This window comes from Gallus gallus, chromosome 1 (genome assembly GCF_016699485.2).
Source record: "Gallus gallus isolate bGalGal1 chromosome 1, bGalGal1.mat.broiler.GRCg7b, whole genome shotgun sequence".
NCBI classification, from domain to species: Eukaryota; Metazoa; Chordata; class Aves; order Galliformes; family Phasianidae; genus Gallus; species Gallus gallus.
The window spans coordinates 2,442,769-2,466,050 of NC_052532.1; the positions used below are offsets into that span (position 1 = coordinate 2,442,769).

Sequence of the window (23,282 nt, forward strand, 5' to 3'; positions counted from 1 at the left end):
TCCATTAAAAAGAAAAAAAAAAGAAAAAAAAAAAAGCAAGCAAGATAAAGGCTGATGTTTCTATTTCTCTTCAAACGCTTTATCCAGCACAGCTAATTCCCTCGATTGCTCAACACCTTTCTCCATGGTTGTCCACTTGCCTGGGTAACTTACCTGATCTCCCTTGGAAGGATACCTCTCCTTGGCGGCTGACAAGGAACGCCTCCAGAAGGCGAAAAGGGCCAGCCTGGCGTCCCCCAGGACACCCAGGTCCTTCTGTGCAGAGCTCTTCTCCAGCAGGTCAGCCCGTTGCCGGGACTGGCGTGTGTGGTTATTCCCCCCGCAGGTGTACCGCCCTGCACTCGCACTTGTAAAACCCCACCAGGTTCCTCTCTGTCCAGCTCTCACTGTGGCTAACTGTCTCTAAATCACAGCTCTGCTTTCTGGGGTGTCCGCCTCTTCTAGACACAGGCCGGGGGCACACTTTGTTCCTTCATCCAGGTCCTTGGTGAGGACGTGAATGTCCTCCCAGACTTGCAGAGCAGGTTCTGAAGAACCAACCGCATCCAAGCTGTGCAAGTTCACGTCTCTGGAAAATACAGCGGAGCACTCTTTTGTTTTTCACTGAGTCACAGAACGGTTTGGGTTGGAAGGGACCTTTCAGATCACCTAGTTCCAAGCCCCCTGCTATAGACAGGGACACCTCCCCCGGACCGGGCTGCTCAAAGCCCCATCCAGCCTGGCCTTGACTGCTTCCAGAGACGGGGCATCCACAACCTGCTTGGGCAGCCTGTTCCAGCACGTCACCACCCTCCGAGTGAAAAGCTTCCTCCTCATATCTAACCTAAACCTCCCCTATCTTAGTTTTAAACCATTCCCCCTTGTCCTATCACTACCCACCCATGTGAAACAGCCATTCCCCCTCCGTCACTTCAAGTACTGGAAGGCCACAATGAGGTCTCGCAGAGCCTTCCCTTCTCCAAGCTAAACAAGCCCAGTTCACTCAGTATTTCTTTGAAGGAGAGGTGCTCCAGCTCTCTGACCATCACTTCCCTCTCCCTGCTAGCAACCCCTCGTTTAATGATGCCCAGGATACAGCTGGCCTCTGGGGCGGCAAGCACACTCTGCTGCCTCATGAGTAGCTTCTCGTACACCAGGACCCCACGTCCTTCTCCGCAGGCCTGCTCTCAAGGGGTTCTTCTCCCAGTCAGTGTAAGTACCTGGGATTGCCCCCGCCTCTAGCTACAACACCTTGCACATGGCCTTGCTGAACCTCGCTATGTTCACATGGGCCCACTTCTGCGGCCTGTCCAGGTCCCTCTGGATGCCTTCCCCTTCCCTCCAGTGCATCCACTGCACCGCTCAGCTTGGTGTCGTCTGCAATCATGCTGAGAGGGCACTCGATGCCGTCACCTATGTCCTTGACAAAGGTGTTGAAGAGCACCGATGCCAAGGCGGAGCCCTGGGGGACACCACTCGTGACCGGCCTCCACCCACACGTAGAACCGTTGATCACAACCCTTTGGCTGCGATCAGCCAACCCCTCTGTAATCCATCAAACGGTCCACCCTTCAAACGCACACCTCTCCAATTTAGAGAGAAGGATGTGGTGAGGGACCATGTCAAAGGCTTTGCAGAAGGCCAGGGAGATGACATCCGTCTCCCTTCCCCCGTCCACCCACCCGTGCCACCACTCCATCACAGAGGGCCGCCAGATTGATTGGTCAGGCAAGATCTGCCCTTGGTGAAGCCATGCTGGCTGTCTCGGATCACCTCTTGGTCTCGTATGTGCCTGGACATGGTAAGCACGAGGGTCTGCTTTTTGCCAGGCCTGCATTCCTCAGGGTCACAGACTCCAGCACGGCATGATCACTACAGCCCAGGCTGCCTCCCAGCTTAACTTCTCTCATGCTCTCCACAGCATTGGCGAGCACCGGCTCTGGTAAGGCTTCACCTCGGCTCGGTCCATCTAAAACCTGGACCAGGAAGTCATCCTCAACAGGCGCCAGGAATCTCCTGGCAGGATTGTCTGCCACCCGCCGTGCTGCTATCCCAGCAGATATACTTCCGGGTGGTTGAAATCCCCCATCAGGACAAGAGCCTGCAAGCTTGACGCTTCTGGCAGCTGAAGCAAGAAGACCTCGTCAACAGGCTCTCCCTGATCGGGTGGCCTGCTGTAGACCCCAACCACTAGCTGTCCTTTACTGGACCGGTCCTTGGTTTGAACACATTTCTATCCTCTCCCCGTCCCGTCCCCACCCCCCCCCCCGCAGCTTTCCTGTAGGCCCCCTTCAGGTACTGGAAGGCCACCGTCAGTCTCCTCGGAGCCTTCTCTTGTCCAGGCTGAAGAGCCCCAGCTCACTCAGCCTGTCCTTGCAGGGGAGGGGCTCCTGCAGTCTGCACTAAAAAGCATCCAGGTGTCTTTTGAATATCTCCAGAAGAGGAGAGTCCACAGCCTCTCTGGACAGCTTGTCCCAGTGTTGGGTCACCCTCACAGGAAAGAAGTTCTTTTCTTCACGTTCCTCTGGAAGAGTTAGTGCCGAACGCCCCTTGGTGCTGTTGCTGGGCAGCAGGGAATAAAGTCTGGCCTCATCCTCTTGACAGCCACCCTTTCAGTACTGATAAGCATTGAGAAGATGCCCTCCAGGCTAAACAGCAGTAGGTGTATCAGCCTTTTCTGCCGAGGAAGATGCTCCTCCAGGCCCCTCATCGTCTTTGTAGTCCACTGCTGGACTCTCCAGCAGTTCCCTGTCTTTCTTGAGCTGCGGAGCCCAGAACTGGACACAGGACTCCAGATGTGGCCGCACCGGGGCAGAGTAGAGGGAGAGGAGAACGTCTTTTGCCCGGCTGGCCACGCTCTTTGGAATGCACCTCGGGCTGCCATTGGTCTTCTTGGCCACAAGGGCACTCTGATGGCTCCCGACCGCCCCACTGGCCACCAGGGAACCCACGTCCCTCTCCAGAGAGCTCCTCTCCAGCAGGTCAGCTCCTAACTCTACAGAAGCGTGCGCCCATTCCTCCCCAGGTGTAGGGCCCTGCACTCAGCCTTGCTGAACCTCAGCAAGTTCCTCTGTGCCCAATTCTCCAGGCTGTCCACGGGCTGCCGAGCAGCCTTTGCACAGCCACTGGGAAGGTGCTGAGGAGGAGAAAACCCTGTGATCCCAGCGCCCAGTTCTGCCCACCTCAGCATAGACAAACGGAGAAGAAGCAGCTGACACAGAAATGTGTGTGGGATGGTTGGGTTTATTGTGTTGGATAGTTGGGACTAGAGCCAGCACATGGTGCTGGCACACGGCTGTTGCAGGCTAATGGGGCAGAAGCGTGGATGAGGGCTCCGACGTTGGATCCAGGAGTGACTTCATGCCCGGAGTAGCCCGTGCTGTTGGAACTGCTTCCGTGTTATCTATTTTTGGTCTGACTGTGGGGAGTGGGCGGTGGATGTTGGATCGATGGTGGACCCAGGAGTGACTTCATGCCTGGAGAGCCGCCACTGTTGGAACAGCTTTCATGCCACCTTTTGGGGGGCTGGCTGGGGGGGGTGGATGCTGGCTTTGATGTTGGATGCAGGAGGTCTTCATGCCCTGGATAGCCCTCGCTGTTGGAACTGCTTCCCTCTCATCATTTTTCGGGCTGACTTGGGGGGGTGGGATGTTGGCTTGCATGTTCGACCCAGGAGGTCTTCATGCCTGGGGCAGCCCCCACTGTTGGAACTGGCTCCCGCAGCCTCCTCAGTGCCGGCTGTGGACATGTGGCACTCGACGTGCCACTGAGGAATGGCTTCGCATGCGGGCCTCCCCTAACTGCCTGGGCCATTCCCTTCTGTCTGGACGCAGGGAAGCTCTCAAGGTCCTCCGCGTCGCCGGTCTGCTGGTGCTGCGAGTTCTCTTCTGAGCAGCTGGAGATGGTGTTCGCCTGCTGCGCTGAGGTCTTCTGGTCCGGCTCTGGGAAGGTGGGGCCCGACCTTGCAGCGGGGAGCGGCTCCGTGTCCGGCTTGTTCCGCGCTGCCTGGGACGCCTCCTGCGCGCAGCCGCTGTGGCTGCTCTGGAGGATCCCAAAGTGCCCTGTGCGGTGGATGGGCGGGAGCTGCTTCCAGTGCTGGGGGTGGCTGTATGGTTGCTCCCACAGCGTGCTTGGCACTGCTCAGGTGCGTCCTGATGGTCAGGAAAAGCTGAGCAGGTTGTCCCATGTTCTATGCCCAGCACGCTGGTCTGGCAGCTGAGCTCCAGCAGCTGGGAAGTGTGGGATGGCCCCGACGCTGGCTGGATGGTGGGGCCGGAGCAGCTGTCCTCAGGCTCCTGGGGGCTGTGGGATGGCTCCAGGCCCTGCTGGCTGGCAGCGCTGAGGGCAGCGAGCTGCGCGATGGTGCTGGAGGCTGTAAGGGGAGGCGGGAAGGTCAGCAGGATGAACCTGTAGCCCCGGGTAGGGACAGGCTGCCATCCCTCCTGGGGCAGAGAGACTCTTTGAAAGCTGCCGCGAGCACTTGCTGCCAGGCCTTGCCCGACCCCAGCCCGGAGCCACGCGACTCTTTGCCTCTTACCGGTACCCAGGCCAGCACATCTGTCGCAGTCCCACTTGTTCATTCTGATGCTCGAGTAGGAGCATTCTTGGTGGGTGCTCTGCGCTCCACAGGAGCTGCACGGGACCAGCTGCCAGGGCCTGGGGAAGAAAAGGGGTTGTGGCCGTGAGGAACAAGTGAGCCAAGGCAGGGAGCGCCCGGCACATCTCTCGTGCTCAGTCCTTGACCTCCCAGCCTGTGCTGAGGCTGAGATCCCCCACGGAGCGCCAGAGAGCTGCTGCGGTAACTCACCCCTCTTCTTCTGCCTGATCCCTGCCTCCACCGCAAAAGCAGATGACGGCGTCGCAGTGCCCGTGCCTCTGTAGAACCGCTGTGGATGCACGATTGTCCTCCCGCTCTGGTCTTCTACAAGAGAAGGGAGGGAAAGTGATGAGCCCCCGGTGTCCCCGGGATGAGATCCAAGGTTATCCCATCTCATCCACCCCACCCCCATTTCCAGCTTCTCCATGAAGCTGAGGCACGTGCTCCTGTGACAGCCAAGGGCCAGGCCTGCCCAGACACTCCCTGGGCAGGCCCAGTGCTCGCGCCTTCTCATCCGCCTGCTTTAGCAGAAGGACACCAACCTGTCCGGGATTCGGATCCCTAGGATGGACATTTCAATACGGTACTGAGCGCCGTCTTGGCAGGCAGGGCACCGGAAGCATGCAATGCCTTCATTCAAGGCCTTTTGCTGCACGAGAAGCACAAGCAGCGTGAGCGTGTGCAGTGCCTGGTGCTGCTGAGCACCAAGCGTGCCTGCAGGGTGAGGGGAGGGCTCCTACCTGGACGCAGGCCCGGTGGAACCAGGCATGTTTGCACGCTGGGCACACCAGGGTGTGGTAGGATGCAACGTTCCCCACGGTCTGCCGGCAGATGACACAGGTGGTGCCTCTTGCTGGAGCTGTCACTGCGGTCTGTCGAGGGCGGTGCTCCCAGCAGAAGGACCTGGGGGAAGGTGGAAGGGATGGGCACGGTGAGAAGCGATGGGTGGAGGGCAGAGGACCAGGGAGGAGCCCCAGGCCCTGGCTCCGGCTCTGGCCCTGGCAGGCTGCTGGGAGCTGTCGCTGCAGGACCCCCACCCCCCTGGCTTGGCGGCTTGGCTGCTGCTGACTGCCCTTACCTGTGCTCTCGAAAGAACTGGGTGACGCATTGTCCGTCCTTGGCACAGGGCAGATGAAAGCTGCGCTCACAGCCGCCCTGTGCGCATGTGATGGCAGCCCCCCTCTCGCCGCAAACACAGCATTGCTGGAAAGAGCAGAACAGCCCCATCAGCAGCAGGCTCAGGGCCTCCATTTCTGGCCCCACACCTCTGGGCAGGGTGCAGGATGTGGGCACACTCTACAAAGCTGCCTGGTGGACAGGGCACATCTGCAATGGCAGGACTTTGTCCTGGAGGCGGCTGGCAGGGCTGCGCTTGCTTCCTCTGTGCCCAGGCTAAGCTGGTGTGAGCCTCTCGGGGCACAAATCAGCCTGCTCCGCTCAGGTCCTCACCTTCTGGTTTGCCTGCTTGACTTTGCGTGTGAGGGCAGCTGGGTCAATGCCCACAGTTCCCTCCTGTGTGGAGCTTTCATCAAAAGAGATGTTGGCAAAAAGCTGAAGGAGAGAAAAGAGCAGCATCTCATGAGGACAGGAAGGAGGGAAGCATCCCGGCAGGAAGCGGTCAGGATCGCTTGAGGGAACTCACCAAGCAGAACTCGTGGACCCAAAACCAAATCTGGTCAAATGTGCGGCCAAAGATGTTTCGGTCAACATCTCCCCGGCCACACAGCACGCACGCTGCAGAGGAGAGAGCAAATGTGAGCAGCGGTGAGCAGCTGGCGGGGCCAGGTGTCCCTGGGGGCTGTCCCCAGGGTCCTGCTCTGTGCCTGCCATGCTGGCTGGAGGCGGTGGAGGGGAAGGGGCCATGGCAGGCCCAAGGCAGCCGCAGCCCAAGCTGGGCCCCCTTGCCAAGGAGCAGAGGGGCCCAGCCCCATGCCTGCCTGGGAGCTCCTGCCTGCCCCTTCCTCCCCTCTCGGCTCTCAGCCGCAGGCAGAGCCCCAGCACCCCTCTGCCCAGCATCGGGACCTGTGCACAGGGACGCAGTGCTCTCACCTGGCTCCTGAGAGTCAGACAACTTCCGCTTCCTAGCATACATCATTTGCGTCGACGGTGAGCACTGCAAGAGACCCTGCTCTCTCCACGCCTCACCAGGCCGCACTGACGCTTGCGCTGAGCCCGCCAGCCTGTGCTCTACTCCAAGCTTCACGCGTCACAATGGCTGCACTCTGACACCCACTGTGACATCACGCTCACCGCCTCATGGTGGCTGTGGGCGTGGGCCCTTGGCTCCCAAGCAAGACCTCCACACCTTCTCTGGGCAACCTTTGAAAGAATTTCCTCCCAACGTGCTATGTCGATTGCCCTTCTTTTTGTCAGAACTCTGGCCACGATCATTTCAGACGGTGCTAACTCACACTACATACCACTCGAGAAAGAACCAAGTTTCCATTAAAAAAGAAAAAAAAAAAGAAAAAAAAAAAGCAAGCAAGATAAAGGCTGATGTTTCTATTTCTCTTCAAACGCTTTATCCAGCACAGCTAATTCCCTCGATTGCTCAACACCTTTCTCCATGGTTGTCCACTTGCCTGGGTAACTTACCTGATCTCCCTTGGAAGGATACCTCTCCTTGGCGGCTGACAAGGAACGCCTCCAGAAGGCGAAAAGGGCCAGCCTGGCGTCCCCCAGGACACCCAGGTCCTTCTGTGCAGAGCTCTTCTCCAGCAGGTCAGCCCGTTGCCGGGACTGGCGTGTGTGGTTATTCCCCCCGCAGGTGTACCGCCCTGCACTCGCACTTGTAAAACCCCACCAGGTTCCTCTCTGTCCAGCTCTCACTGTGGCTAACTGTCTCTAAATCACAGCTCTGCTTTCTGGGGTGTCCGCCTCTTCTAGACACAGGCCGGGGGCACACTTTGTTCCTTCATCCAGGTCCTTGGTGAGGACGTGAATGTCCTCCCAGACTTGCAGAGCAGGTTCTGAAGAACCAACCGCATCCAAGCTGTGCAAGTTCACGTCTCTGGAAAATACAGCGGAGCACTCTTTTGTTTTTCACTGAGTCACAGAACGGTTTGGGTTGGAAGGGACCTTTCAGATCACCTAGTTCCAAGCCCCCTGCTATAGACAGGGACACCTCCCCCGGACCGGGCTGCTCAAAGCCCCATCCAGCCTGGCCTTGACTGCTTCCAGAGACGGGGCATCCACAACCTGCTTGGGCAGCCTGTTCCAGCACGTCACCACCCTCCGAGTGAAAAGCTTCCTCCTCATATCTAACCTAAACCTCCCCTATCTTAGTTTTAAACCATTCCCCCTTGTCCTATCACTACCCACCCATGTGAAACAGCCATTCCCCCTCCGTCACTTCAAGTACTGGAAGGCCACAATGAGGTCTCGCAGAGCCTTCCCTTCTCCAAGCTAAACAAGCCCAGTTCACTCAGTATTTCTTTGAAGGAGAGGTGCTCCAGCTCTCTGACCATCACTTCCCTCTCCCTGCTAGCAACCCCTCGTTTAATGATGCCCAGGATACAGCTGGCCTCTGGGGCGGCAAGCACACTCTGCTGCCTCATGAGTAGCTTCTCGTACACCAGGACCCCACGTCCTTCTCCGCAGGCCTGCTCTCAAGGGGTTCTTCTCCCAGTCAGTGTAAGTACCTGGGATTGCCCCCGCCTCTAGCTACAACACCTTGCACATGGCCTTGCTGAACCTCGCTATGTTCACATGGGCCCACTTCTGCGGCCTGTCCAGGTCCCTCTGGATGCCTTCCCCTTCCCTCCAGTGCATCCACTGCACCGCTCAGCTTGGTGTCGTCTGCAATCATGCTGAGAGGGCACTCGATGCCGTCACCTATGTCCTTGACAAAGGTGTTGAAGAGCACCGATGCCAAGGCGGAGCCCTGGGGGACACCACTCGTGACCGGCCTCCACCCACACGTAGAACCGTTGATCACAACCCTTTGGCTGCGATCAGCCAACCCCTCTGTAATCCATCAAACGGTCCACCCTTCAAACGCACACCTCTCCAATTTAGAGAGAAGGATGTGGTGAGGGACCATGTCAAAGGCTTTGCAGAAGGCCAGGGAGATGACATCCGTCTCCCTTCCCCCGTCCACCCACCCGTGCCACCACTCCATCACAGAGGGCCGCCAGATTGATTGGTCAGGCAAGATCTGCCCTTGGTGAAGCCATGCTGGCTGTCTCGGATCACCTCTTGGTCTCGTATGTGCCTGGACATGGTAAGCACGAGGGTCTGCTTTTTGCCAGGCCTGCATTCCTCAGGGTCACAGACTCCAGCACGGCATGATCACTACAGCCCAGGCTGCCTCCCAGCTTAACTTCTCTCATGCTCTCCACAGCATTGGCGAGCACCGGCTCTGGTAAGGCTTCACCTCGGCTCGGTCCATCTAAAACCTGGACCAGGAAGTCATCCTCAACAGGCGCCAGGAATCTCCTGGCAGGATTGTCTGCCACCCGCCGTGCCGCTATCCCAGCAGATATACTTCCGGGTGGTTGAAATCCCCCATCAGGACAAGAGCCTGCAAGCTTGACGCTTCTGGCAGCTGAAGCAAGAAGACCTCGTCAACAGGCTCTCCCTGATCGGGTGGCCTGCTGTAGACCCCAACCACTAGCTGTCCTTTACTGGACCGGTCCTTGGTTTGAACACATTTCTATCCTCTCCCCGTCCCGTCCCCACCCCCCCCCCGCAGCTTTCCTGTAGGCCCCCTTCAGGTACTGGAAGGCCACCGTCAGTCTCCTCGGAGCCTTCTCTTGTCCAGGCTGAAGAGCCCCAGCTCACTCAGCCTGTCCTTGCAGGGGAGGGGCTCCTGCAGTCTGCACTAAAAAGCATCCAGGTGTCTTTTGAATATCTCCAGAAGAGGAGAGTCCACAGCCTCTCTGGACAGCTTGTCCCAGTGTTGGGTCACCCTCACAGGAAAGAAGTTCTTTTCTTCACGTTCCTCTGGAAGAGTTAGTGCCGAACGCCCCTTGGTGCTGTTGCTGGGCAGCAGGGAATAAAGTCTGGCCTCATCCTCTTGACAGCCACCCTTTCAGTACTGATAAGCATTGAGAAGATGCCCTCCAGGCTAAACAGCAGTAGGTGTATCAGCCTTTCCTGCCGAGGAAGATGCTCCTCCAGGCCCCTCATCGTCTTTGTAGTCCACTGCTGGACTCTCCAGCAGTTCCCTGTCTTTCTTGAGCTGCGGAGCCCAGAACTGGACACAGGACTCCAGATGTGGCCGCACCGGGGCAGAGTAGAGGGAGAGGAGAACGTCTTTTGCCCGGCTGGCCACGCTCTTTGGAATGCACCTCGGGCTGCCATTGGTCTTCTTGGCCACAAGGGCACTCTGATGGCTCCCGACCGCCCCACTGGCCACCAGGGAACCCACGTCCCTCTCCAGAGAGCTCCTCTCCAGCAGGTCAGCTCCTAACTCTACAGAAGCGTGCGCCCATTCCTCCCCAGGTGTAGGGCCCTGCACTCAGCCTTGCTGAACCTCAGCAAGTTCCTCTGTGCCCAATTCTCCAGGCTGTCCACGGGCTGCCGAGCAGCCTTTGCACAGCCACTGGGAAGGTGCTGAGGAGGAGAAAACCCTGTGATCCCAGCGCCCAGTTCTGCCCACCTCAGCATAGACAAACGGAGAAGAAGCAGCTGACACAGAAATGTGTGTGGGATGGTTGGGTTTATTGTGTTGGATAGTTGGGACTAGAGCCAGCACATGGTGCTGGCACACGGCTGTTGCAGGCTAATGGGGCAGAAGCGTGGATGAGGGCTCCGACGTTGGATCCAGGAGTGACTTCATGCCCGGAGTAGCCCGTGCTGTTGGAACTGCTTCCGTGTTATCTATTTTTGGTCTGACTGTGGGGAGTGGGCGGTGGATGTTGGATCGATGGTGGACCCAGGAGTGACTTCATGCCTGGAGAGCCGCCACTGTTGGAACAGCTTTCATGCCACCTTTTGGGGGGCTGGCTGGGGGGGGTGGATGCTGGCTTTGATGTTGGATGCAGGAGGTCTTCATGCCCTGGATAGCCCTCGCTGTTGGAACTGCTTCCCTCTCATCATTTTTCGGGCTGACTTGGGGGGGTGGGATGTTGGCTTGCATGTTCGACCCAGGAGGTCTTCATGCCTGGGGCAGCCCCCACTGTTGGAACTGGCTCCCGCAGCCTCCTCAGTGCCGGCTGTGGACATGTGGCACTCGACGTGCCACTGAGGAATGGCTTCGCATGCGGGCCTCCCCTAACTGCCTGGGCCATTCCCTGCTGTCTGGACGCAGGGAAGCTCTCAAGGTCCTCCGCGTCGCCGGTCTGCTGGTGCTGCGAGTTCTCTTCTGAGCAGCTGGAGATGGTGTTCGCCTGCTGCGCTGAGGTCTTCTGGTCCGGCTCTGGGAAGGTGGGGCCCGACCTTGCAGCGGGGAGCGGCTCCGTGTCCGGCTTGTTCCGCGCTGCCTGGGACGCCTCCTGCGCGCAGCCGCTGTGGCTGCTCTGGAGGATCCCAAAGTGCCCTGTGCGGTGGATGGGCGGGAGCTGCTTCCAGTGCTGGGGGTGGCTGTATGGTTGCTCCCACAGCGTGCTTGGCACTGCTCAGGTGCGTCCTGATGGTCAGGAAAAGCTGAGCAGGTTGTCCCATGTTCTATGCCCAGCACGCTGGTCTGGCAGCTGAGCTCCAGCAGCTGGGAAGTGTGGGATGGCCCCGACGCTGGCTGGATGGTGGGGCCGGAGCAGCTGTCCTCAGGCTCCTGGGGGCTGTGGGATGGCTCCAGGCCCTGCTGGCTGGCAGCGCTGAGGGCAGCGAGCTGCGCGATGGTGCTGGAGGCTGTAAGGGGAGGCGGGAAGGTCAGCAGGATGAACCTGTAGCCCTGGGTAGGGACAGGCTGCCATCCCTCCTGGGGCAGAGAGACTCTTTGAAAGCTGCCGCGAGCACTTGCTGCCAGGCCTTGCCCGACCCCAGCCCGGAGCCACGCGACTCTTTGCCTCTTACCGGTACCCAGGCCAGCACATCTGTCGCAGTCCCACTTGTTCATTCTGATGCTCGAGTAGGAGCATTCTTGGTGGGTGCTCTGCGCTCCACAGGAGCTGCACGGGACCAGCTGCCAGGGCCTGGGGAAGAAAAGGGGTTGTGGCCGTGAGGAACAAGTGAGCCAAGGCAGGGAGCGCCCGGCACATCTCTCGTGCTCAGTCCTTGACCTCCCAGCCTGTGCTGAGGCTGAGATCCCCCACGGAGCGCCAGAGAGCTGCTGCGGTAACTCACCCCTCTTCTTCTGCCTGATCCCTGCCTCCACCGCAAAAGCAGATGACGGCGTCGCAGTGCCCGTGCCTCTGTAGAACCGCTGTGGATGCACGATTGTCCTCCCGCTCTGGTCTTCTACAAGAGAAGGGAGGGAAAGTGATGAGCCCCCGGTGTCCCCGGGATGAGATCCAAGGTTATCCCATCTCATCCACCCCACCCCCATTTCCAGCTTCTCCATGAAGCTGAGGCACATGCTCCTGTGACAGCCAAGGGCCAGGCCTGCCCAGACACACCCTGGGCAGGCCCAGTGCTCGCGCCTTCTCATCCGCCTGCTTTAGCAGAAGGACACCAACCTGTCCGGGATTCGGATCCCTAGGATGGACATTTCAATACGGTACTGAGCGCCGTCTTGGCAGGCAGGGCACCGGAAGCATGCAATGCCTTCATTCAAGGCCTTTTGCTGCACGAGAAGCACAAGCAGCGTGAGCGTGTGCAGTGCCTGGTGCTGCTGAGCACCAAGCGTGCCTGCAGGGTGAGGGGAGGGCTCCTACCTGGACGCAGGCCCGGTGGAACCAGGCATGTTTGCACGCTGGGCACACCAGGGTGTGGTAGGATGCAACGTTCCCCACGGTCTGCCGGCAGATGACACAGGTGGTGCCTCTTGCTGGAGCTGTCACTGCGGTCTGTCGAGGGCGGTGCTCCCAGCAGAAGGACCTGGGGGAAGGTGGAAGGGATGGGCACGGTGAGAAGCGATGGGTGGAGGGCAGAGGACCAGGGAGGAGCCCCAGGCCCTGGCTCCGGCTCTGGCTCTGGCAGGCTGCTGGGAGCTGTCGCTGCAGGACCCCCACCCCCCTGGCTTGGCGGCTTGGCTGCTGCTGACTGCCCTTACCTGTGCTCTCGAAAGAACTGGGTGACGCATTGTCCGTCCTTGGCACAGGGCAGATGAAAGCTGCGCTCACAGCCGCCCTGTGCGCATGTGATGGCAGCCCCCCTCTCGCCGCAAACACAGCATTGCTGGAAAGAGCAGAACAGCCCCATCAGCAGCAGGCTCAGGGCCTCCATTTCTGGCCCCACACCTCTGGGCAGGGCGCAGGATGTGGGCACACTCTACAAAGCTGCCTGGTGGACAGGGCACATCTGCAATGGCAGGACTTTGTCCTGGAGGCGGCTGGCAGGGCTGCGCTTGCTTCCTCTGTGCCCAGGCTAAGCTGGTGTGAGCCTCTCGGGGCACAAATCAGCCTGCTCCGCTCAGGTCCTCACCTTCTGGTTTGCCTGCTTGACTTTGCGTGTGAGGGCAGCTGGGTCAATGCCCACAGTTCCCTCCTGTGTGGAGCTTTCATCAAAAGAGATGTTGGCAAAAAGCTGAAGGAGAGAAAAGAGCAGCATCTCATGAGGACAGGAAGGAGGGAAGCATCCCGGCAGGAAGCGGTCAGGATCGCTTGAGGGAACTCACCAAGCAGAACTCGTGGACCCAAAACCAAATCTGGTCAAATGTGCGGCCAAAGATGTTTCGGTCAACATCTCCCCGGCCACACAGCACGCACGCTGCAGAGGAGAGAGCAAATGTGAGCAGCGGTGAGCAGCTGGCGGGGCCAGGTGTCCCTGGGGGCTGTCCCCAGGGTCCTGCTCTGTGCCTGCCATGCTGGCTGGAGGCGGTGGAGGGGAAGGGGCCATGGCAGGCCCAAGGCAGCCGCAGCCCAAGCTGGGCCCCCTTGCCAAGGAGCAGAGGGGCCCAGCCCCATGCCTGCCTGGGAGCTCCTGCCTGCCCCTTCCTCCCCTCTCGGCTCTCAGCCGCAGGCAGAGCCCCAGCACCCCTCTGCCCAGCATCGGGACCTGTGCACAGGGACGCAGTGCTCTCACCTGGCTCCTGAGAGTCAGACAACTTCCGCTTCCTAGCATACATCATTTGCGTCGACGGTGAGCACTGCAAGAGACCCTGCTCTCTCCACGCCTCACCAGGCCGCACTGACGCTTGCGCTGAGCCCGCCAGCCTGTGCTCTACTCCAAGCTTCACGCGTCACAATGGCTGCACTCTGACACCCACTGTGACATCACGCTCACCGCCTCATGGTGGCTGTGGGCGTGGGCCCTTGGCTCCCAAGCAAGACCTCCACACCTTCTCTGGGCAACCTTTGAAAGAATTTCCTCCCAACGTGCTATGTCGATTGCCCTTCTTTTTGTCAGAACTCTGGCCACGATCATTTCAGACGGTGCTAACTCACACTACATACCACTCGAGAAAGAACCAAGTTTCCATTAAAAAAGAAAAAAAAAAGAAAAAAAAAAGCAAGCAAGATAAAGGCTGATGTTTCTATTTCTCTTCAAACGCTTTATCCAGCACAGCTAATTCCCTCGATTGCTCAACACCTTTCTCCATGGTTGTCCACTTGCCTGGGTAACTTACCTGATCTCCCTTGGAAGGATACCTCTCCTTGGCGGCTGACAAGGAACGCCTCCAGAAGGCGAAAAGGGCCAGCCTGGCGTCCCCCAGGACACCCAGGTCCTTCTGTGCAGAGCTCTTCTCCAGCAGGTCAGCCCGTTGCCGGGACTGGCGTGTGTGGTTATTCCCCCCGCAGGTGTACCGCCCTGCACTCGCACTTGTAAAACCCCACCAGGTTCCTCTCTGTCCAGCTCTCACTGTGGCTAACTGTCTCTAAATCACAGCTCTGCTTTCTGGGGTGTCCGCCTCTTCTAGACACAGGCCGGGGGCACACTTTGTTCCTTCATCCAGGTCCTTGGTGAGGACGTGAATGTCCTCCCAGACTTGCAGAGCAGGTTCTGAAGAACCAACCGCATCCAAGCTGTGCAAGTTCACGTCTCTGGAAAATACAGCGGAGCACTCTTTTGTTTTTCACTGAGTCACAGAACGGTTTGGGTTGGAAGGGACCTTTCAGATCACCTAGTTCCAAGCCCCCTGCTATAGACAGGGACACCTCCCCCGGACCGGGCTGCTCAAAGCCCCATCCAGCCTGGCCTTGACTGCTTCCAGAGACGGGGCATCCACAACCTGCTTGGGCAGCCTGTTCCAGCACGTCACCACCCTCCGAGTGAAAAGCTTCCTCCTCATATCTAACCTAAACCTCCCCTATCTTAGTTTTAAACCATTCCCCCTTGTCCTATCACTACCCACCCATGTGAAACAGCCATTCCCCCTCCGTCACTTCAAGTACTGGAAGGCCACAATGAGGTCTCGCAGAGCCTTCCCTTCTCCAAGCTAAACAAGCCCAGTTCACTCAGTATTTCTTTGAAGGAGAGGTGCTCCAGCTCTCTGACCATCACTTCCCTCTCCCTGCTAGCAACCCCTCGTTTAATGATGCCCAGGATACAGCTGGCCTCTGGGGCGGCAAGCACACTCTGCTGCCTCATGAGTAGCTTCTCGTACACCAGGACCCCACGTCCTTCTCCGCAGGCCTGCTCTCAAGGGGTTCTTCTCCCAGTCAGTGTAAGTACCTGGGATTGCCCCCGCCTCTAGCTACAACACCTTGCACATGGCCTTGTTGAACCTCGCTATGTTCACATGGGCCCACTTCTGCGGCCTGTCCAGGTCCCTCTGGATGCCTTCCCCTTCCCTCCAGTGCATCCACTGCACCGCTCAGCTTGGTGTCGTCTGCAATCATGCTGAGAGGGCACTCGATGCCGTCACCTATGTCCTTGACAAAGGTGTTGAAGAGCACCGATGCCAAGGCGGAGCCCTGGGGGACACCACTCGTGACCGGCCTCCACCCACACGTAGAACCGTTGATCACAACCCTTTGGCTGCGATCAGCCAACCCCTCTGTAATCCATCAAACGGTCCACCCTTCAAACGCACACCTCTCCAATTTAGAGAGAAGGATGTGGTGAGGGACCATGTCAAAGGCTTTGCAGAAGGCCAGGGAGATGACATCCGTCTCCCTTCCCCCGTCCACCCACCCGTGCCACCACTCCATCACAGAGGGCCGCCAGATTGATTGGTCAGGCAAGATCTGCCCTTGGTGAAGCCATGCTGGCTGTCTCGGATCACCTCTTGGTCTCGTATGTGCCTGGACATGGTAAGCACGAGGGTCTGCTTTTTGCCAGGCCTGCATTCCTCAGGGTCACAGACTCCAGCACGGCATGATCACTACAGCCCAGGCTGCCTCCCAGCTTAACTTCTCTCATGCTCTCCACAGCATTGGCGAGCACCGGCTCTGGTAAGGCTTCACCTCGGCTCGGTCCATCTAAAACCTGGACCAGGAAGTCATCCTCAACAGGCGCCAGGAATCTCCTGGCAGGATTGTCTGCCACCCGCCGTGCTGCTATCCCAGCAGATATACTTCCGGGTGGTTGAAATCCCCCATCAGGACAAGAGCCTGCAAGCTTGACGCTTCTGGCAGCTGAAGCAAGAAGACCTCGTCAACAGGCTCTCCCTGATCGGGTGGCCTGCTGTAGACCCCAACCACTAGCTGTCCTTTACTGGACCGGTCCTTGGTTTGAACACATTTCTATCCTCTCCCCGTCCCGTCCCCACCCCCCCCCCGCAGCTTTCCTGTAGGCCCCCTTCAGGTACTGGAAGGCCACCGTCAGTCTCCTCGGAGCCTTCTCTTGTCCAGGCTGAAGAGCCCCAGCTCACTCAGCCTGTCCTTGCAGGGGAGGGGCTCCTGCAGTCTGCACTAAAAAGCATCCAGGTGTCTTTTGAATATCTCCAGAAGAGGAGAGTCCACAGCCTCTCTGGACAGCTTGTCCCAGTGTTGGGTCACCCTCACAGGAAAGAAGTTCTTTTCTTCACGTTCCTCTGGAAGAGTTAGTGCCGAACGCCCCTTGGTGCTGTTGCTGGGCAGCAGGGAATAAAGTCTGGCCTCATCCTCTTGACAGCCACCCTTTCAGTACTGATAAGCATTGAGAAGATGCCCTCCAGGCTAAACAGCAGTAGGTGTATCAGCCTTTTCTGCCGAGGAAGATGCTCCTCCAGGCCCCTCATCGTCTTTGTAGTCCACTGCTGGACTCTCCAGCAGTTCCCTGTCTTTCTTGAGCTGCGGAGCCCAGAACTGGACACAGGACTCCAGATGTGGCCGCACCGGGGCAGAGTAGAGGGAGAGGAGAACGTCTTTTGCCCGGCTGGCCACGCTCTTTGGAATGCACCTCGGGCTGCCATTGGTCTTCTTGGCCACAAGGGCACTCTGATGGCTCCCGACCGCCCCACTGGCCACCAGGGAACCCACGTCCCTCTCCAGAGAGCTCCTCTCCAGCAGGTCAGCTCCTAACTCTACAGAAGCGTGCGCCCATTCCTCCCCAGGTGTAGGGCCCTGCACTCAGCCTTGCTGAACCTCAGCAAGTTCCTCTGTGCCCAATTCTCCAGGCTGTCCACGGGCTGCCGAGCAGCCTTTGCACAGCCACTGGGAAGGTGCTGAGGAGGAGAAAACCCTGTGATCCCAGCGCCCAGTTCTGCCCACCTCAGCATAGACAAACGGAGAAGAAGCAGCTGACACAGAAATGTGTGTGGGATGGTTGGGTTTATTGTGTTGGATAGTTGGGACTAGAGCCAGCACATGGTGCTGGCACACGGCTGTTGCAGGCTAATGGGGCAGAAGCGTGGATGAGGGCTCCGACGTTGGATCCAGGAGTGACTTCATGCCCGGAGTAGCCCGTGCTGTTGGAACTGCTTCCGTGTTATCTATTTTTGGTCTGACTGTGGGGAGTGGGCGGTGGATGTTGGATCGATGGTGGACCCAGGAGTGACTTCATGCCTGGAGAGCCGCCACTGTTGGAACAGCTTTCATGCCACCTTTTGGGGGGCTGGCTGGGGGGGGTGGATGCTGGCTTTGATGTTGGATGCAGGAGGTCTTCATGCCCTGGATAGCCCTCGCTGTTGGAACTGCTTCCCTCTCATCATTTTTCGGGCTGACTTGGGGGGGTGGGATGTTGGCTTGCATGTTCGACCCAGGAGGTCTTCATGCCTGGGGCAGCCCCCACTGTTGGAACTGGCTCCCGCAGCCTCCTCAGTGCCGGCTGTGGACATGTGGCACTCGACGTGCCACTGAGGAATGGCTTCGCATGCGGGCCTCCCCTAACTGCCTGGGCCATTCCCTGCTGTCTGGACGCAGGGAAGCTCTCAAGGTCCTCCGCGTCGCCGGTCTGCTGGTGCTGCGAGTTCTCTTCTGAGCAGCTGGAGATGGTGTTCGCCTGCTGCGCTGAGGTCTTCTGGTCCGGCTCTGGGAAGGTGGGGCCCGACCTTGCAGCGGGGAGCGGCTCCGTGTCCGGCTTGTTCCGCGCTGCCTGGGACGCCTCCTGCGCGCAGCCGCTGTGGCTGCTCTGGAGGATCCCAAAGTGCCCTGTGCGGTGGATGGGCGGGAGCTGCTTCCAGTGCTGGGGGTGGCTGTATGGTTGCTCCCACAGCGTGCTTGGCACTGCTCAGGTGCGTCCTGATGGTCAGGAAAAGCTGAGCAGGTTGTCCCATGTTCTATGCCCAGCACGCTGGTCTGGCAGCTGAGCTCCAGCAGCTGGGAAGTGTGGGATGGCCCCGACGCTGGCTGGATGGTGGGGCCGGAGCAGCTGTCCTCAGGCTCCTGGGGGCTGTGGGATGGCTCCAGGCCCTGCTGGCTGGCAGCGCTGAGGGCAGCGAGCTGCGCGATGGTGCTGGAGGCTGTAAGGGGAGGCGGGAAGGTCAGCAGGATGAACCTGTAGCCCCGGGTAGGGACAGGCTGCCATCCCTCCTGGGGCAGAGAGACTCTTTGAAAGCTGCCGCGAGCACTTGCTGCCAGGCCTTGCCCGACCCCAGCCCGGAGCCACGCGACTCTTTGCCTCTTACCGGTACCCAGGCCAGCACATCTGTCGCAGTCCCACTTGTTCATTCTGATGCTCGAGTAGGAGCATTCTTGGTGGGTGCTCTGCGCTCCACAGGAGCTGCACGGGACCAGCTGCCAGGGCCTGGGGAAGAAAAGGGGTTGTGGCCGTGAGGAACAAGTGAGCCAAGGCAGGGAGCGCCCGGCACATCTCTCGTGCTCAGTCCTTGACCTCCCAGCCTGTGCTGAGGCTGAGATCCCCCACGGAGCGCCAGAGAGCTGCTGCGGTAACTCACCCCTCTTCTTCTGCCTGATCCCTGCCTCCACCGCAAAAGCAGATGACGGCGTCGCAGTGCCCGTGCCTCTGTAGAACCGCTGTGGATGCACGATTGTCCTCCCGCTCTGGTCTTCTACAAGAGAAGGGAGGGAAAGTGATGAGCCCCCGGTGTCCCCGGGATGAGATCCAAGGTTATCCCATCTCATCCACCCCACCCCCATTTCCAGCTTCTCCATGAAGCTGAGGCACGTGCTCCTGTGACAGCCAAGGGCCAGGCCTGCCCAGACACTCCCTGGGCAGGCCCAGTGCTCGCGCCTTCTCATCCGCCTGCTTTAGCAGAAGGACACCAACCTGTCCGGGATTCGGATCCCTAGGATGGACATTTCAATACGGTACTGAGCGCCGTCTTGGCAGGCAGGGCACCGGAAGCATGCAATGCCTTCATTCAAGGCCTGTTGCTGCACGAGAAGCACAAGCAGCGTGAGCGTGTGCAGTGCCTGGTGCTGCTGAGCACCAAGCGTGCCTGCAGGGTGAGGGGAGGGCTCCTACCTGGACGCAGGCCCGGTGGAACCAGGCATGTTTGCACGCTGGGCACACCAGGGTGTGGTAGGATGCAACGTTCCCCACGGTCTGCCGGCAGATGACACAGGTGGTGCCTCTTGCTGGAGCTGTCACTGCGGTCTGTCGAGGGCGGTGCTCCCAGCAGAAGGACCTGGGGGAAGGTGGAAGGGATGGGCACGGTGAGAAGCGATGGGTGGAGGGCAGAGGACCAGGGAGGAGCCCCAGGCCCTGGCTCCGGCTCTGGCTCTGGCAGGCTGCTGGGAGCTGTCGCTGCAGGACCCCCACCCCCCTGGCTTGGCGGCTTGGCTGCTGCTGACTGCCCTTACCTGTGCTCTCGAAAGAACTGGGTGACGCATTGTCCGTCCTTGGCACAGGGCAGATGAAAGCTGCGCTCACAGCCGCCCTGTGCGCATGTGATGGCAGCCCCCCTCTCGCCGCAAACACAGCATTGCTGGAAAGAGCAGAACAGCCCCATCAGCAGCAGGCTCAGGGCCTCCATTTCTGGCCCCACACCTCTGGGCAGGGCGCAGGATGTGGGCACACTCTACAAAGCTGCCTGGTGGACAGGGCACATCTGCAATGGCAGGACTTTGTCCTGGAGGCGGCTGGCAGGGCTGCGCTTGCTTCCTCTGTGCCCAGGCTAAGCTGGTGTGAGCCTCTCGGGGCACAAATCAGCCTGCTCCGCTCAGGTCCTCACCTTCTGGTTTGCCTGCTTGACTTTGCGTGTGAGGGCAGCTGGGTCAATGCCCACAGTTCCCTCCTGTGTGGAGCTTTCATCAAAAGAGATGTTGGCAAAAAGCTGAAGGAGAGAAAAGAGCAGCATCTCATGAGGACAGGAAGGAGGGAAGCATCCCGGCAGGAAGCGGTCAGGATCGCTTGAGGGAACTCACCAAGCAGAACTCGTGGACCCAAAACCAAATCTGGTCAAATGTGCGGCCAAAGATGTTTCGGTCAACATCTCCCCGGCCACACAGCACGCACGCTGCAGAGGAGAGAGCAAATGTGAGCAGCGGTGAGCAGCTGGCGGGGCCAGGTGTCCCTGGGGGCTGTCCCCAGGGTCCTGCTCTGTGCCTGCCATGCTGGCTGGAGGCGGTGGAGGGGAAGGGGCCATGGCAGGCCCAAGGCAGCCGCAGCCCAAGCTGGGCCCCCTTGCCAAGGAGCAGAGGGGCCCAGCCCCATGCCTGCCTGGGAGCTCCTGCCTGCCCCTTCCTCCCCTCTCGGCTCTCAGCCGCAGGCAGAGCCCCAGCACCCCTCTGCCCAGCATCGGGACCTGTGCACAGGGACCCAGTGCTCTCACCTGGCTCCTGAGAGTCAGACAACTTCCGCTTCCTAGCATACATCATTTGCGTCGACGGTGAGCACTGCAAGAGACCCTGCTCTCTCCACGCCTCACCAGGCCGCACTGACGCTTGCGCTGAGCCCGCCAGCCTGTGCTCTACTCCAAGCTTCACGCGTCACAATGGCTGCACTCTGACACCCACTGTGACATCACGCTCACCGCCTCATGGTGGCTGTGGGCGTGGGCCCTTGGCTCCCAAGCAAGACCTCCACACCTTCTCTGGGCAACCTTTGAAAGAATTTCCTCCCAACGTGCTATGTCGATTGCCCTTCTTTTTGTCAGAACTCTGGCCACGATCATTTCAGACGGTGCTAACTCACACTACATACCACTCGAGAAAGAACCAAGTTTCCATTAAAAAAGAAAAAAAAAAGAAAAAAAAAAAAAGCAAGCAAGATAAAGGCTGATGTTTCTATTTCTCTTCATACGCTTTATCCAGCACAGCTAATTCCCTCGATTGCTCAACACCTTTCTCCACGGTTGTCCACCTGCCTGGGTAACTTACCTGATCTCCCTTGGAAGGATACCTCTCCTTGGCGGCTGACAAGGAACGCCTCCAGAAGGCGAAAAGGGCCAGCCTGGCGTCCCGCAGGACACCCAGGTCCTTCTGTGCAGAGCTCTTCTCCAGCAGGTCAGCCCGTTGCCGGGACTGGCGTGTGTGGTTATTCCCCCCGCAGGTGTACCGCCCTGCACTCGCACTTGTAAAACCCCACCAGGTTCCTCTCTGTCCAGCTCTCACTGTGGCTAACTGTCTCTAAAACACAGCACTGCTTTCTGTTGTAGACCCCGACTACTAGCTGTCCATTTCTCCGTAGGGCTGCTCTCAAGGAGATCTTACCCGTTTCTAAAAGTACCTGGGATTGCCCTGACACAAGTGCAGCACCCTGCACTTCGCCTTATTGTACCTGATTCGGTTCACGTGGGCCCACTTCTCCGGCCTGTCCAGGTCCCTCTGGATGACTTCCCTTCCTTCCAACGTATCAACTGCACTGCTCAGCTTGGTGTCACCCGCAAACTAGCTGAGGGTGCACTCGATGCCATGGCATCTACTCGGCCTGTAGTTCCCCGGATCCTCCTTTCTCCCTTTCATAAAAATGGGAGTAACATTTCCCTTTTTCCAGTCCCCGGGGATTTCACCAGACAGCCATGATTTTTAAAATATGATGGAGAGCGGCTCAGCAACCACATCACCACATCAGCCATCTCATTCAGAACCTTTGAATGGATATCATCCAGCCCCATGGACTTAGACACATTCAATGTCATGAGGAGGGCTTGGTCTTGTTCCACTGTTACAGTGGGACAGAAAGTACTCCACACACCCTCACCTAGAGGCTTGTGGTCCTGGCAGACACAGAAAGCCTGACCACCTGTGAAGACTTAGGCAAAGCACTCAGTGAGTACCTCAGCTTTTTCCATGTCTGAGGAAGCCAGCTTTATGGCTTGCATTATACTAATTGCTTTGCTTATCTTCGTATGTATTTCTCTGCGATGCATGTTATGGCTGTGTAAGCGTTCAGAGAATAGCTATGAGGACTGAATAGAGAATAGCTATGAGAAATAGCTATGAGGAAGAAACACAGGCTGAGACAGAAGATGGAAAATGGGAGTTATTTTAGGAATTTTCTTTCTCAAAATGGGATCATCTAGCAAAAGGTTTTGCTAGACTTAAGAAAAGGGGGGTTTGAGATCAGTAGCTCAGGTGGGTCTAGGGTTTGAACATATAGGGGTTAAATAAGCTAGCTTTAGAAACTAGGGAAGGAGAATGACATCTCAACATTTCATGGTCAGCTGTGCAAACACAAAGGAACGATACAAAGCGAATGGCTTTGACTGGTTTGAATGCACCGTAAGAAGGTCAGACCGAGGAAGACATCGGGCCTTCACGAGGAAGACTTCTGACTTCATCCCCACGACCACCAAAGGGAGACCCTTACTATGGACAATGCATGCACCAGGGGAGGGGCAGTATGTAAATGAATTTCTGGAAGGATAATGAATATGTAGATGGGTTCCAAGAATTCTGCTGAGTATGTATGGACTTGGCTTACAAATCTGTAGCATTTTTGCTTGCTGGTGTGCAAGTTTGGTGGGGTGATCCCCCTTGCACCCGGCCGGCCAAATAAACATACCTGCTTTATAACCTAACCGGGTTATAGAGTTTGATTCTGCACGTCAGATCCACTCATGAAATGAAACTAAATATGAAAATGTCCCTATGAATTGCATTTGCAGTGACATAAAGTTGAGGATTTGGGTGTTGGAGATTCCCATACTTGCCACTTGCCTGGGTAACTTACCTGATCTCCCTTGGAAGGATACCTCTCCTTGGCGGCTGACAAGGAACGCCTCCAGAAGGCGAAAAGGGCCAGCCTGGCGTCCCGCAGGACACCCAGGTCCTTCTGTGCAGAGCTCTTCTCCAGCAGGTCAGCCCGTTGCCGGGACTGGCGTGTGTGGTTATTCCCCCCGCAGGTGTACCGCCCTGCACTCGCACTTGTAAAACCCCACCAGGTTCCTCTCTGTCCAGCTCTCACTGTGGCTAACTGTCTCTAAATCACAGCTCTGCTTTCTGGGGTGTCCGCC

At 58.3% G+C, this 23,282-nt stretch overlaps 3 protein-coding genes across 4 annotated transcripts; all 3 read right to left on the minus strand.

Moving 5' to 3' along the window:
• Positions 1 to 3,707: 3,707 nt before the first annotated feature.
• On the minus strand, positions 3,708 to 7,028 carry LOC121109359 (PHD finger protein 7-like). The gene is made up of 9 exons (XM_040669320.1): positions 6,626 to 7,028; positions 6,219 to 6,310; positions 6,026 to 6,127; positions 5,655 to 5,779; positions 5,317 to 5,479; positions 5,119 to 5,225; positions 4,787 to 4,900; positions 4,517 to 4,635; positions 3,708 to 4,351 (listed from the first exon to the last, which is right to left on the minus strand). Exons 1-9 carry the CDS (start codon positions 6,669 to 6,671, stop codon positions 3,708 to 3,710), a joined length of 1,512 nt encoding a protein of 503 aa, XP_040525254.1. The 5' UTR covers positions 6,672 to 7,028.
• Positions 7,029 to 10,227: 3,199 nt separating this feature from the next.
• LOC121109689 (PHD finger protein 7-like) lies at positions 10,228 to 14,716 on the minus strand. Of its 2 annotated transcripts, XM_040663674.1 has the most exons (9): positions 13,643 to 14,716; positions 13,236 to 13,327; positions 13,043 to 13,144; positions 12,672 to 12,796; positions 12,334 to 12,496; positions 12,136 to 12,242; positions 11,804 to 11,917; positions 11,534 to 11,652; positions 10,228 to 11,368 (listed from the first exon to the last, which is right to left on the minus strand). In XM_040663674.1, exons 1-9 carry the CDS (start codon positions 13,686 to 13,688, stop codon positions 10,725 to 10,727), a joined length of 1,512 nt encoding a protein of 503 aa, XP_040519608.1. In that variant the 5' UTR covers positions 13,689 to 14,716; the 3' UTR covers positions 10,228 to 10,724. The 2 variants fall into 2 exon arrangements, with proteins under 2 accessions (XP_040519608.1, XP_040519597.1); XM_040663663.1 differs by having other exon boundaries at positions 13,236 to 14,716.
• Positions 14,717 to 17,242: 2,526 nt separating this feature from the next.
• On the minus strand, positions 17,243 to 21,663 carry LOC121109268 (PHD finger protein 7-like). Its single transcript, XM_040663690.1, has 9 exons — positions 20,658 to 21,663; positions 20,251 to 20,342; positions 20,058 to 20,159; positions 19,687 to 19,811; positions 19,349 to 19,511; positions 19,151 to 19,257; positions 18,819 to 18,932; positions 18,549 to 18,667; positions 17,243 to 18,383 (listed from the first exon to the last, which is right to left on the minus strand). Exons 1-9 carry the CDS (start codon positions 20,701 to 20,703, stop codon positions 17,740 to 17,742), a joined length of 1,512 nt encoding a protein of 503 aa, XP_040519624.1. The 5' UTR covers positions 20,704 to 21,663; the 3' UTR covers positions 17,243 to 17,739.
• Positions 21,664 to 23,282: the final 1,619 nt, after the last annotated feature.

Bases quoted from the DNA above. Each gene is read 5' to 3' on its own strand.
- LOC121109268 (XM_040663690.1), bottom strand. From the start codon at position 20,703: ATGATGTATGCTAGGAAGCGGAAGTTGTCTGACTCTCAGGAGCCAG. The intron at 20,343-20,657 runs GTGAGAGCACTG...TCTCCTCTGCAG, and splicing joins GTCTGACTCTCAGGAGCCAG to CGTGCGTGCTGTGTGGCCGG. The intron at 18,933-19,150 runs GTTGGTGTCCTT...CTTCTCTTGTAG, and splicing joins GGGATCCGAATCCCGGACAG to AAGACCAGAGCGGGAGGACA.
- LOC121109359 (XM_040669320.1), bottom strand. From the start codon at position 6,671: ATGATGTATGCTAGGAAGCGGAAGTTGTCTGACTCTCAGGAGCCAG. The intron at 6,311-6,625 runs GTGAGAGCACTG...TCTCCTCTGCAG, and splicing joins GTCTGACTCTCAGGAGCCAG to CGTGCGTGCTGTGTGGCCGG. The intron at 4,352-4,516 runs GTAAGAGGCAAA...CTCCCCTTACAG, and splicing joins ATGTGCTGGCCTGGGTACCG to CCTCCAGCACCATCGCGCAG.
- LOC121109689 (XM_040663663.1), bottom strand. From the start codon at position 13,688: ATGATGTATGCTAGGAAGCGGAAGTTGTCTGACTCTCAGGAGCCAGGT. The intron at 12,797-13,042 runs GTGAGGACCTGA...TGCTCTTTCCAG, and splicing joins TCAAGCAGGCAAACCAGAAG to CAATGCTGTGTTTGCGGCGA. The intron at 12,243-12,333 runs GTAGGAGCCCTC...CTTCTCGTGCAG, and splicing joins TCCACCGGGCCTGCGTCCAG to CAAAAGGCCTTGAATGAAGG.